The 13,460-nt window shown below is 34.4% G+C and overlaps 1 protein-coding gene across 4 annotated transcripts in view; it reads right to left on the reverse strand.

The window, feature by feature from the left end:
- TBCK (TBC1 domain containing kinase) overlaps positions 1-13,460 on the reverse strand; it is a 237,684-nt gene that overhangs the window by 171,271 nt on the left and 52,953 nt on the right. For 3 of the 4 annotated variants that reach the window (XM_081226526.1, XM_081226527.1, XM_081226528.1), the window contains exons 7-12: positions 10,166-10,226; positions 8,551-8,612; positions 8,235-8,296; positions 7,158-7,306; positions 5,421-5,559; positions 4,004-4,103 (exon numbers count right to left, since the gene is read on the reverse strand). In XM_081226526.1, coding sequence (XP_081082652.1) covers positions 4,004-4,103; positions 5,421-5,559; positions 7,158-7,306; positions 8,235-8,296; positions 8,551-8,612; positions 10,166-10,226 — 573 coding nt within the window. The remainder of the gene's footprint in view (positions 1-4,003; positions 4,104-5,420; positions 5,560-7,157; positions 7,307-8,234; positions 8,297-8,550; positions 8,613-10,165; positions 10,227-13,460) is intronic. The other variant, XM_081226529.1, reaches the window with a different exon arrangement.

Below are 13,460 nucleotides of genomic sequence, written 5' to 3' on the forward strand. Positions count from 1 at the left end.
CATTAAAAGTAAAGGGATAAAGATATACCATGGAAACACTAATTAAAAGAGAACTGGAACAGCTATATTAATTTCAAACAAAACAACTTCAGAGTAAGAAACATCCTATTTATAAGACCAACAATTTAATATCTTAGGAATAAATCTGATAACATATATAGACACTAAAAAGGAAATTGATATAAAATAGGACCTAAATAAATGGTATATCTACACCATGTTCAAGAAACAGGACTCCGTATGTTGAAGATATCAATTCTCTACAAATTCAATGCAATTCTAATCAAAATCCTACACTTTTAAAATGAAATGACAAGATGATTATAAAAATCAAATAGAAGAGCTCCATGTTAGAGAGTTCACGTTAGAGAACAAACTGGGGATCTCCCCTGCTAGGCATCAAGACCTCATATAAAACTACGTATTAATATAGTGTGTTATTGGCTAAGGTTATACCAATAGGTCAAAGATCAGAATAGAAAGCTCAGAAACATATCCACACATACATGAGAGTTGACATTACAGATCAAAAAACCAAAGAGTGAATTATTCAATATGTAGTGCTGAGACAAGGGATTATTTCTTATGAATGAAGTGTGATTTTGGATACCTACTTCACATCTTACTAAAAAAAAAAAATTACAGGTGAATTAATGGACAAAATATGGAAAAAAAGGTCTAAATCTTTTAGAAGAATATACAGAAGAACTTCATAAAAATATATTTGTAACCTTGGTAAACGTTAACATTAAATTTAAATGCTACAATAAGCAAAATATATGAAAACATATTTGACTATAAAGAAAAGCACTGATAAAATTAAGAACTCTATTCATTAAAAGACACCATCAAACAGTTAAAGCAGGCTTCCCTAGTGGCGCAGTGGTTGAGAGTCCGCCTGCCGATGCAGGGGACACGGGTTCGTGCCCCGGTGTGGGAAGATCCCACATGCCGCGGAGCGGCTGGGCCCATGAGCCATGGCTGCTGAGTTTGCGCGTCCGGAGCCTGTGCTCCGCAACGGGAGAGGCCACAACAGTGAGAGGCCTGCGTACCGCAAAAAAAAAAAAAAAAAAAAAATTAAAGGAAAAGCCACAGATGAGAACATAAATGCACCACATACAGGCATACCTCAAAGATACTGTGGGCTTGGTTCCAGATGACCATAATAAAGCAAATATCACAATAAAGCGAGTCACACAAATTATTTGGTTTTCTAGTATATACGAAAGCTATGTTTATACTATACTGTAGTCTATTAAGTGTGCAATAGCATTATGTAGAAAAAAAAAAGACCATACACATACCTTAATTAAAAATACTTTATTGCTAAAAAAACTGCTAACCGGCACCTGAGCTTTCAGCAAGTCATAACCTTTTTGCTGGGGGGAGTCTTGCCCCGATGCTGAGGGCTTGCTGACTGACCAGGCTCATAGTTGCAGAAGGTTGGGTGGCTCTGGCAACTCCTTAAAATAGGACAACAATGAAGACAGCCCCATCAATTGACATATCCTCTGATGAATGATTTCTCTGTAGCAGGCAACACTGTTTGATAGCATTTTACCCACAGCAGAATTTCTTTCAAAATTGGAGTTAATCCTCTCAAAACCTGCTGCTTGCTTTATCAACTAAGTTTAAGTAATATTCTAAATCCTCTGTTGTCATTTCAACAATCTTCACGGCATCGTCACCAGGAGTAGATTCCATCTGAAGAAACCACTCTCACTGCTCATCCATAGCAAGCAAATCCTTACCAGTCATTTAAAGTTTGACCATGAGATTGCAGCAGTTCCATCACATCTTCAGGCTCCACTTCTAATTTTGGTTCTCTTGCAATTTCCAACACATCTGCAGTTCCTTCCTGTCCTGAATTTTTGAACCTCTCAAAATCTTCCATGAGGGTTGGGCAATCATCTTCTTCTAAATTCCTGTTAATGTTGATATTTTGACTTCTTCCCATGAATCATGAATGTTCTTAATGACATATAGAATGGTGAATCCTTTCCAGAAGGTTTTCAATTGACTTTGCTCAGATCCATCAGATAAATTGCTATCTATGGCAGCTATAGCCTTACTTATTTCTTAAAGGATAAAACTTGAAAGTCAAAATGACTTGATCTGAGGGCAGCAGAATGGATGTTAGCAGGCATGAAAACAACATTAGTCTTGTTGTACATCTCCATCAGAGCTCTTGGGTAACCTGGTGCATTGTCAGTGAGCAGTAACATTTTGAAAGGAATCATTTTTCTGAGCAGTGGGTCTTAATAGTGGGCTTAAAATATTCAATAAACCATGCTGTAAACAGATGTACTGTCATACAGGCTTTATTGTTCCATTGATAGAGCATAGGCAGAATAGACTGAGCATCATTCTTAAAGGTCTTAAAATTTTCAAAATGGTAAATGAGCATTGGCTTCAACTTAAAGTCACCAGCTGCAGCATTAGCCCCAAACAAGAGACTCAGTCTGTACTTTGAAGCCACACATTGACTTCTCCTCGCTAGCTATGAAAGTCTAGATGGCATCTTCTTCCAGTAGAAGGCTGTTTCATCTACATGGAAAATCTGTTGTTTGGTGTACCACATTCATAAATTATGTTAGTTACATCTTCTGGATAACTTCCTGCAGCTTCTACATCAGTACTTGCTGACTTCATCTTGTACTGTTATGTTCTAGAGATGGCTTCTTTTCTTATAACTCATGAATCAAGAGCTGTTAGCTTCAAATTTTTCTTCTGCAGCTTCCTCACCTCTCTCAGTCTTCACAGAATTGAAGAGAGTTAGGACCTTGCTCTGGATTAGGCTTTGGCTTAAGTGAATGTTGTGGCTGGTTTCATCTTCTATCAAGACCACTGTTCACTGGAGTAGCACTTTTAATTTCCTTCAAGTATTTTTTCTTTGCATTCACAGTTTGGCTGTTTGGCGCGAGAGGTCTAGCTTTTGGACTATCTCACGTTTTGACACATCTTCATCAATAATAAGCTTAATCATCTCTACCTTTTGATTTAAAGTGAGAGATGAGAAACTCTTTCTTTCACTTTAACACTTAGAGGCCACTGTAGGGTTATTAACTGGCCTAGTTTCAACACTGTTGTGTCTCAGGGAATAGGGAGGCTGAGGAAGAGGGAGAGAGATGGAACAGTCAGTTGGTGGAATGGTCAGAACATACATTTACAGATTAAGTTCACCATCTTATATGGGCATAGCTTGTGGTGCCCCCAAACGATTACAGCAGTAACATAAAAATCACTAATCACAGATTACCATAACAAATATAATAATAATGAAAAAGTTTGAAATACTGCAAGAATTACCAAAATGTGACACAGAGACACAAAGTGAGCAAATGCTGTTGGGAAAATGGTGCCAACAGACTTGTTTGATGCATGGTTGCCACAAACCTTCAATTTGTAAAAAATGCAATATCTCTGAAGTGCAATAAAGCTAAGTGTGATAATTGAGGTATGCCTGTATAGCCAACAAAGGTTGTGTAAATGAATACATTTTTAAAAGTCCTCAAATCAGTAAGAAATCACACAAAAAAACTGGCAAGAGATATGAACTAGTAATGTACAGAGAGGTAAGCAAATGGCAAAAAATATGAAAAGGCTCATAACTGTACTATAATCAGGAAGTTGAAAATTAGTATTATAGCAAAATACCATTCTACACCTTTCAGAACAATAATATTTTTAATTTGATAAGACCATGTGCTATCACATATGTGGACAAATGAGAACCCTTATCCAATGATGGTAAAAAGATAAAGTGATAAGGCCACTTCTATGAAGAGACAATATAACAACATATACTAAGCTGATGATGTACAGATCCTATTTTCCAACAATGCCACTCCTGGGCACATAACTTAAAGAAACTCTCACATATTTTATAGTACCAGGCAGAAATTTAAGGATTCATGTGTATCTGTAAGGTTTTATTTTTAAAAAAAAGGAAGGAAGGAAGGGAGAAAGTTCTGAAGCAAATTTGCCAAAATACCATTCTTACATTTCTTAGCTGGCATAATGACAATGTCACAGTGGTGTCATCTAATAGTGAGCTTCTATCTCGACCTTGTCCAAAGCTTTCACCATCTTCAAAGAGAAAACTGAAAGGAGATTAAAAAAACAATTATTTTAATGAGCACAGAAATCTGATTTATTGTTTCTTGTAGAAAATTTATTCTAAATCATCAATCTCTTCAACAAAAGAAAAAAAGAAATTTTAGACTGAATGGGCTAATAAAAAAGTAACTGTCAGTTGAAATTTCTCCAAAAAATTTTCATTTTTAAATATATGTTGAGTTGGTATAAATACAGTATATAAATATAAAGCATTTTAGGAATACAAGAGTATGATTTATACTCTTTGCTCATGCAGGTGCAATGATTAAAATACTCTCCTGACAGTATGTAAATGTGTTCCTGAGGAAGTTTATATGAGTAAAAAATGATAAAGGGAACAAGAAAGAAAGATGCTAATGATGATAACTCCTCAGGAGAAAGAATACTGAATAATAAATGCGTTTAGAATTTTAGAGAATTACTTTTGAGAATTTTTATATCCTTCAAACCATTTATTCTTATAATTTCCATCATCTTATTTCCTAATTTTCTACTTAATTCATTGTGTGAACAGTATAATTAAAGTAATATTTAAAAATCAGCTTAAGAGGGGAAAAAAGTAGAGAGCTAGTGGTATATTCAAATAGTTAACCTAAAATTTACATGTGAAGAAAAAAATGATCAGCAGATGAATTCTACAGTTACCTACAAAGATCAAATCTAGTTCTAAAATCTAAAATTAAAACTTTAAGGCATTGGTGGAAAGAGATTCAGGTTCTCTTCTTTATGAATAAATATGAAGAGCAATGGAACAGTGACAATTTTGGCCCTTAGGGTTGTATTGTTATTTAACTTCTAGATAATTTACAGGATGGTGTCCAAGACCTTAGGTAGTTCCGCAGATTTTTCTCAACAGTGATTTAGCACCATGATGATCTCTAGCACAAGCAATAAGGCCACTGAGTACATTTTAAAATATCATTAGAAATAAAAAAAAAAAAGTTCCTCATAATGGGCACACTAGCCTAGTTCATTAACTCTCTTAAACATTACTGTTCTTTCTGATTTCTATATTTTTTCTTTTATTGATCACCAACTATTGTGAGATGTTCCATAATATTAACTTTACTTCAAATAGATCATAAAACAAATTATTTATTAAAAAACCATATTTATTAAAATAATAAAAACACTGATGGGAACTCTGCAATTAGGAACTCCTGCCAAGAAAACAAGGTATTGACTCCCAATTGCTTTCATAATCACTTAGTTGGAATGTCTACCAAAAGAAAAATATATCAAATTAAAAAGAAGTTATTACTAGATTTTTCTCATTTCCAAGAGAAGTTTTCTTTCCTTACTTGGGGAGTGTGCAGATAGGTGGTTTGGATCGAATGATTTCCTTGTTCACAAGCTCTTTTTCCAAGTCACCTCCAGCTAAACACCAAAGGTAATACACTTCTTCAATAGATCTTTCTGCCAGGTAATCACTACTTATATCTATTAATGGAAAATTAAAAAGTTATCACACTTTCTGTTTTTATTAAAAGGCAACAGGCAATAATAGCTGACATTATAAAAAAGTAAAACCTGAAGAACATAATAAGAGTCCCTTTAGAATAGTCATACTACACAGAGAGGACTTTGATCAAAGGGGCCTTGCTAGGTTGCTCCTTGTTTACCACACTGAGTTCATATTTTCTGTAATTATCTGTGGGTGATAACTCTTTCCTGGAACAGGTCTTCTATCTTCAATTCTTTTAAACAGTTAGGGGAAAGTCCAAAAGTTCTTTATGAGTCTTTTGGGCCTTGCTTATTTTTAGCTCAAAATAATCTGTGTGCCAGAGTAGCACTTCTTGGGGAGGCCTTCCTGGAACCCCATCATTATGTATTCCTGCTATTGAAGGAGGTCATCAAAAAGACATGAAAGCCAGTTGATGTCAAGCTGGACCCTGGCAAATGGAGGCTCCCACCCCTTCCCCTGTCCTTGGAATGTGCGTTCAGCTTGCCTTCCCCACTCCCAGTAGCTGCTCCAAGAATACAGCCTTGAGATAGACATGTGGTGTTGAGATTGTCTGCATTGAATACACAACTGAACCCAACTAAGGCCTCTATATATAAATTTTTAAGATTATGGAGGGGAGGTGAGGAAATCTGCTCATTTGGTGGTAATCCAAGTCTAGCTTCATAAGCAAATTCTCTTGCTTATTTAAAAAAAGAATAGTCATACTACAAAATGCAGAGGATTAAATGCAGATATACATATTGGTTGTGTATTCAGTTTGAGAAAAAAGTGTAATTTTTACCCTCTGTATCAGAGACATATGGGATATACATATGAGATATATCAAGCTCTGCAGGAAAGAAAGAAGGGCAGAAAAAAGCACTTGGGTAGGCAACCAACACACACTGTCCCATCTTTATGTCTTGAGGCAATTTCTGCCTCTTTTGAGAAGTCCTTCTTTATATCTCAGGGAGGCTTTGCTTCCACTGTACAACGTGCATACTAACCTTCATTTATAACAGTAATTGTGCGACTGAATGTCTGTCTGCCTCCCCATTTGGCAAAAATGATACTTGCAGATACAGTGTATGGAACATAGTAGAAACTCAATAAATATTTGATTGAACCAATGTTCAGTATTTCCTGCCACAACTTATGTCCTGATAATTTTTCAGTATAAAGGTAACATACTGGTGTCCCTAAAACACACATTCTGAGAGTTGTAATCTTCAGAGAGGAATTAAAAGAGAAAAGGTGATATTCTGTTACAAACATGCAATATAATGATATGGACTTCCTATCAATAATATGATTTTTTGAGATCATTTAAAATAAATTTTACAAAATATGATATACAAATATTGTTGTAGTAGAAATTCCATTAGAAATTAGAAGATCTGACTTTAGCATTAAGATTTGAGATGAAAATAAGACCTTGGTTTACATAATAAAAAAATTTTTGTTTGGTGCTACTTCCTTTCCTTGATTCTTAAATTTCTTGCTCCAAAGAAATTAAATTTAAAGGACTAAAATGTTAGGTTATATTTTAATCACTTCCAGAATTACTTCCATCCTTTGTTGTATTTATCATTACCTTTACACAGCTGACTGATATCCTCAGGCAGAGTTAAATCGGCACATCTCAGAGAAGAAGAAAACAGGCTGGTAGGTTTCGTAAAGGGAGTGTATAAAGGTGACACTTCACTGAACACATTGTCCTGCATTAATTCATCTGGGGTTGGCCTTAAGAAATATTTAAAATAGGGAACATGAATGAAAGTCATTAAAATTTTCCTAGAATAATGGCATACTTCAAGGGATAGTTAAAAGTCAAAATTACCTCATTAGCATAGAAAATAATAAAGTTCTCCTTATTAGAGTCTAGATATATACCTTTAAAAAGAGAATCAAGTGACTGTAAATAAATGCTGACTTTTTTACCTTTGTTGTGCTTTTTGTACTTTACGATCTATCAAAAATTATTACATATGAGCATCTGCATTTTTTACTTTTTAGCTTGACCATCATATACCTGCTTTACTGAACACCTTAATTAAATAATAAAACTGTAAACTGATAACATCTTCTGATTTTCTTCCTACTTTCTTAGTTTATGTGGTATATTTACCCAAAACTATGCTTTCCTCTCTTTAGGAAATGTTTTCCTAAAGACAAATTAGAATACATTATTTTCAAATATTATATACTTACTGAGTTTAGGGACAACTGGATGGCTAACAATGACATCATCAAATGAAAATAAATAATAAAACTTCTAAGAAATCCTTTTATATTATCAACAATTATTAACTTACCTCACCATTTATCTAAGTTCTTTTCTATAATACATATTTGCCAATAAACTTTCGTTCTCATTTTTCTCATACCATTTGTATCTAGGCATATCTACATTCCACAGTTTAGCTGATTTTCTAATTGGAGGCTAGGAAATGAACTAGTAACTGCTTTTGGTATATGCCAGTTTTCTAACCATGGTTAATTATTTTTTCTTCTTTTATTACCATACATTAAAGCCATAATTAACAATTATGATACCAATAGCAATCATGTATTACTATATATGTTAATATTCTTATTTAACCCATTAGTATTAAAAAATTAACTACTTATATGTTAAGATCTCAGTAATAATCCCAAACTCTTGATCAACCTTTTAGAAGGGTGGAAGGTGAGGCACTTCTTCAAAAGATCTATCACATTTTCAGGAAGCTCCTGGTAAATAGAGAGAGAAAAGAATTATTTTAAAAAATCCATTTAAAAATTTATATTACTTAAATGTTTGCTGCTTTACAATGTTTTGACTTTTTTTGAAAGTCTTTATTTGGACTTTAAAGAAATTCATATTAGTTTGTCACTCTGTGAAAAAGCAGATATCTAAACAGAAATAAACATAGCTTTAAATAGTTTGCTACTGAATCCCAAGTATGCAGAATAAATAAATTTTCAATAACAGATTAACGACAAACCTTTATAATGTCCAGACAACCATGCTCTTCAGCCAGAACTATTATAGTGTCATCTATGCAGTCTATAAAACAGAAAAATTATATGAATTAAAGCTGCTTTTCTAACTTAGACTAACTGGGAATTGAACTCTAATAAAATTTTTTTTAATTGTGTAATGCAGCTTTAGAACTTGGAATATTAAAAAGCTTGAGACTTTTTCAACTTTCCTTACATGCTTTGATAAAAATAAAGACTTCAAACACTAAGTATTAATTGTATCATAGATACTGAAAGCACCTTAAATCAGTAATTCAAGGAGGTAAAGATTCTCTCCTTCTCTCTTCCCCCCTCTCTCTATATATGTATATATACATATTACTATTTAAAAAGGCTTCAGTACATTTTTATGATTATAAGACTAATTTATTTTTATTAAATACAATTTGGAGAATGTACACACGTTTCTCTGGGATTTAAAGTATAAGTTCTACAAACATATGGACAGCAAGGGGGGAAAGCAGCGGAGGGTGGGGTTGGTGGTGTGATGAATTGGGGGATTGGGATTGACATGTATACACTGATGGGTATAAAATGGATGACTAATAAGAACCTGCTGTATAAAAAAATAAATAAAATTTAATTTAAAAAAAAGTATAAATTCTAACCTATAGACAACATTTATAGATCTCTAAGACTCCTTAATAGCTATATTATCAATCTTTGATATTAAAGTGGTAAATATTATAAAATTTTATGCAATTTTATTTACAATTCATTATTATTTAATATTTACTAATATTATTCTATACAAATCCTTATTTGTAGACCCTATTAACCTGGACACCAATCTGTCACTCTTTTACTCAAAGTGCTCTATCACTGTTTTTCTCTCCTTTTTTACCACACGTGCTTAAATTATTCCACTCTAAAGTGGATTACACAAATTTTTATAAATGTGAATGAAAAATATTTGGATTATATACATGTAAAATACATGAGCTTGTTATAAGGAAAAATAAACATTCTTCCTCAGTCACTATTCACACACGATTCACCAAGTAGAAAGCTCAAAAGTTACAATACAGGGCTTCCCTGGTGGCGCAGTGGTTGAGAGTCCGCCTGCCGATGCAGGGGACACGGGTTCGTGCCCCTATCCCGGAAGATCCCACATGCCGCGCAGCGGCTGGGCCCGCGAGCCATGGCCGCGGAGCCTGTGTGTCCGGAGCCTGTGCTCCGCAACGGGAGAGGCCACAGCAGTGAGAGGCCCGCGTACAGCAAAAAAAAAAAAAAAAAAAAGTTACAATACATTGCCTGAAGGCAACTGTGACAGTGAAGTACAATTTTATAATCTCATATTTTGATTTCACAAGTTAGTTTACTTGGCTAGATCATGCTAAGATTATATCCATGTACATTATAATTCCTTAGTGAATGAGGAAATCTGTCCTATAATACTTCAAAGGCACTTCTTAAACTGTCCTGTTAATGCTTACCACTGATCATTAGAAAATTAAAGAAAGTGAGGATATTTCAGTGTATCCACTATTTTGAAGAACATGTTCTCAATATGCATAATTACTGTCACTAAAGATTATATTTATAGTTGAAAGATAAAATGAATTGTGAGACACTTACCCAGTGTAAGCAAAAATTTTAGTCTTTCAGAAATATCCAAACTCTGAAATAGTTTTCTTCCCTAAATAAAATGAGAAAAGAAATTCTTGTTAACATTTACATCATTCTTCCCAGGGAGGTCTTGCTTTTTCAGCACTGAAAATGATTTTATCAGTTATCTCTATTTCTCTTCAGAGGTTTTATTAGATCTTTTGAGTTGGCTCCACTAAAGAAAAATCATTGGTGATGTAACATTTTTTACAATTTGCATAATATTTAACACTTAAGCATTTCATATATCGAAGGATCATTACATTTTAGTTTGATCTCAAGCATTCTTCATTTCTGAGACCTACATATACCTGGTTGTCTAGAGGGAACTCCAGGAGTCTTATTTGATTAAAAGACCAAGATGCCATATTACCCTTTCATTTACCCAGTTAATTCTTACTTATATGGCATGAGCCAGGTAGTCTGTTATCTCCATTAAGAAACATTCCATGACACTTCTTCCTCTTCCCAAAGTGACTTAAGACAACGATTTTTGTGTCCCCATAGCATCTGGTATATTTCTTTATAAGACACATACATTGTATTTTAGTTGTTTCCTTATTAGCTGGCTTCAGGGGCTCCTTGGAATGGAGTCTTGAATCAAACACTTACAACTTTAATGATCATGTGCTGAGCGACTACCGAGTGCCAAGTTGGACTTTCTACCACCAATTATATAACTTGGGCAAATTACTTAACTACCTTAAGCCTCACTTTTCTCATTTATAAATTGGAATATTAACTATACATGCCACACAGGGTGCAGTGAAGGTTATATGATGTATAAAAAAGTGCTTAGCATTTTCTGAATAAAGAAAATGTTTCATAAATGTTGGCTATCATTATGTTTCTCTTATTATTAACAAATTAAACTTATATGATCATTTAAATAGACTTAGAAGGAAAAGGCTTAAGAAGATAGCTTGGTCTTTATATAGAGAAAAAGAGGCTCTGATTTTCTGATTTTTTAATAGAGAGGAAAAAAATCTCTTGAAGACTTATGAAATTAGAACTACAGGTGGAGAGATCACTGAAAACAAGTTGCCATTCCTCTCTCTCTTCTCAATCACTTACACTACTATCAATATTAATCTTCTAGACCTAAATGTAAGGCCAGATACTATAAAACTCGTAGAGGAAAACACAGGCAGAACACTCTCTGACATAAATCGAAGCAAGATCCTTTTTGACCCACCTCCTAGAGGAATGGAAATAAAAATAAAAATAAACAAATGGGACCTAATGAAACTTAAAAGCTTATGCACAGCAAAGGAAACCATAAACAAGACAAAAAGAGAACCCTCAGAATGGGAGAGAATATTTGCAAATGAAGCAACTGAGAAAGGATTAATCTCCAAAATTTACAAGCAGCTCATGCAGCTCAATATCAAAAACACAAACAACCCAATCCAAAAATGGGCAGAAGACCTAAATAGACATTTCTCTAAAGAAGATATACAGATTGCCAACAAACACATGAAAGGATGCTCAACATCACTAATCATTAGAGAAATGCAATTCAACATTACAAAGATGTATCACCTCATACCAGTCAGAATGGGCATCATCAAAAAATCTACAAACAATAAATGCTGGAGAGGGTGTGGAGACAAGGGAACCCTCTTGAACTGTTGGTGGGAATGTAAATTGATACAGCCACTATGGAGAACAGTATAGAGGTTCCTTAAAAAACTAAAAATAGAACTACCGTACGACCCAGCAAGAGCACTACTGGGAATATACTCTGAGAAAACCATAATTCAAAAAGTCATGTACCACAATGTTCATTGCAGCTCTATTTACAGTAACCAGGACATGGTAGCAACCTAAGTGTCCATCAACAGATGAATGGATAAAGAAGACATGGCACATATATACAATGGCATATTACTCAGCCATAAAATGAAATGAAATTGAGTTATTTGTAGTGAGGTGGATGGACCTAGATTCTGACATAGAGAGTGAAGTAAGTCAGAAAGAGAAAAAGAAATACTGTATGCTAACACATACATATGGATTCTAAAAAGAAAAAAAATTGGTTATGAAGAACCTAGGGGCAGGACAGGAACAAAGACGCAGACGTAGAGAATGGACTTGAGGACACGGGGAGGGGGAAGGGTAAGCTGGGACGAAGTAAGAGAGTGGACTTATATATACTATCAAATGTAAAACAGATAGCTAGTGGGAAGCAGCCGAATAGCACAGGGAGATCAGCTCAGTGCTTTGTGACCACCTAGAGGGGTGGGATAGGGAGGGTGGGAGGCAGCCGCAAGAGGGAGGGGATATGGGGATATATGTATATATGTATATGTATACGTATAGCCAATTCACTTTGTTATAAAGCAGAAACACACCATTGTAAAGCAATTATACTCCAATAAAGATGTTAAAAAAAATCTCTTGGAAGACAGAACAACAGATGAATAATAAAAATGTGTGCCTCTAAAGACCTTATTGTCCATGTAGACAAACATGAGAAATGCTAAAATAGAAAAGGAGAGAAAAGAAGACAGGAACTAACCCTGGCAGGTATTTGGAGGGAGGATCGACAAAATATTAGTTGTCTCTCCAAATCCATCCTGATCTTCTTTCTTAATATTTAGGCATTTGTATTCTGTTGAACCTACATGTGGCCACATGAGTAAAGTGCCACTAGTGAAAAAAACAGAGGTGATATCTGCAACTTTTACATCATCTTTTTAAAGACAGTTACCATGAATTCACTCCTCTCCTTTCCTTATGGCTAAAAAAGAGGATAAAGAGAGCATCTTTGGAAATCAGGTGGTGAGAATGGTGGAGCCATTCCTGATAGCCTAAGTTTTTGCATGATGCTGTGGAACAGAGCCCACCCTAACTTTCTGTGGACTGTTACATGAGGGAGAAAAACATCTGTGTTCTTTAAGCTACTGCAGTTTTAATTCCTTTGTTTTTAATAGCTGTATAGTCTTTATTACCCTAATAAATATAGAGGATATTTCGGGAAGGCCTCATAAAAAGCCAACTCAGTTACAAAGTCAGTCTTATAGGAGACAGAATAAGAGAGGAGAAGGGATTTAAGGAAGAAAGAATACCACAGAAGGGAGAGAGAGCATAAACATACCAAAGCATGTAAGCAGTTTTAGTGTAAATGTTTCTAAATATGCTTAATTTTTTACACTTAGTACAGTGTAAATTTTTAATACTTAATAAAAGCGTCAATATTTCTAGATATACCAAAATAATATACTAATAAATTGTCAAACAGGATTTTTAAAAAAGTCAAAGT

This window comes from Mesoplodon bidens, assembly GCF_964165515.1.
Source record: "Mesoplodon bidens genome assembly, chromosome: 1".
Lineage (NCBI taxonomy): Eukaryota > Metazoa > Chordata > Mammalia > Artiodactyla > Ziphiidae > Mesoplodon > Mesoplodon bidens.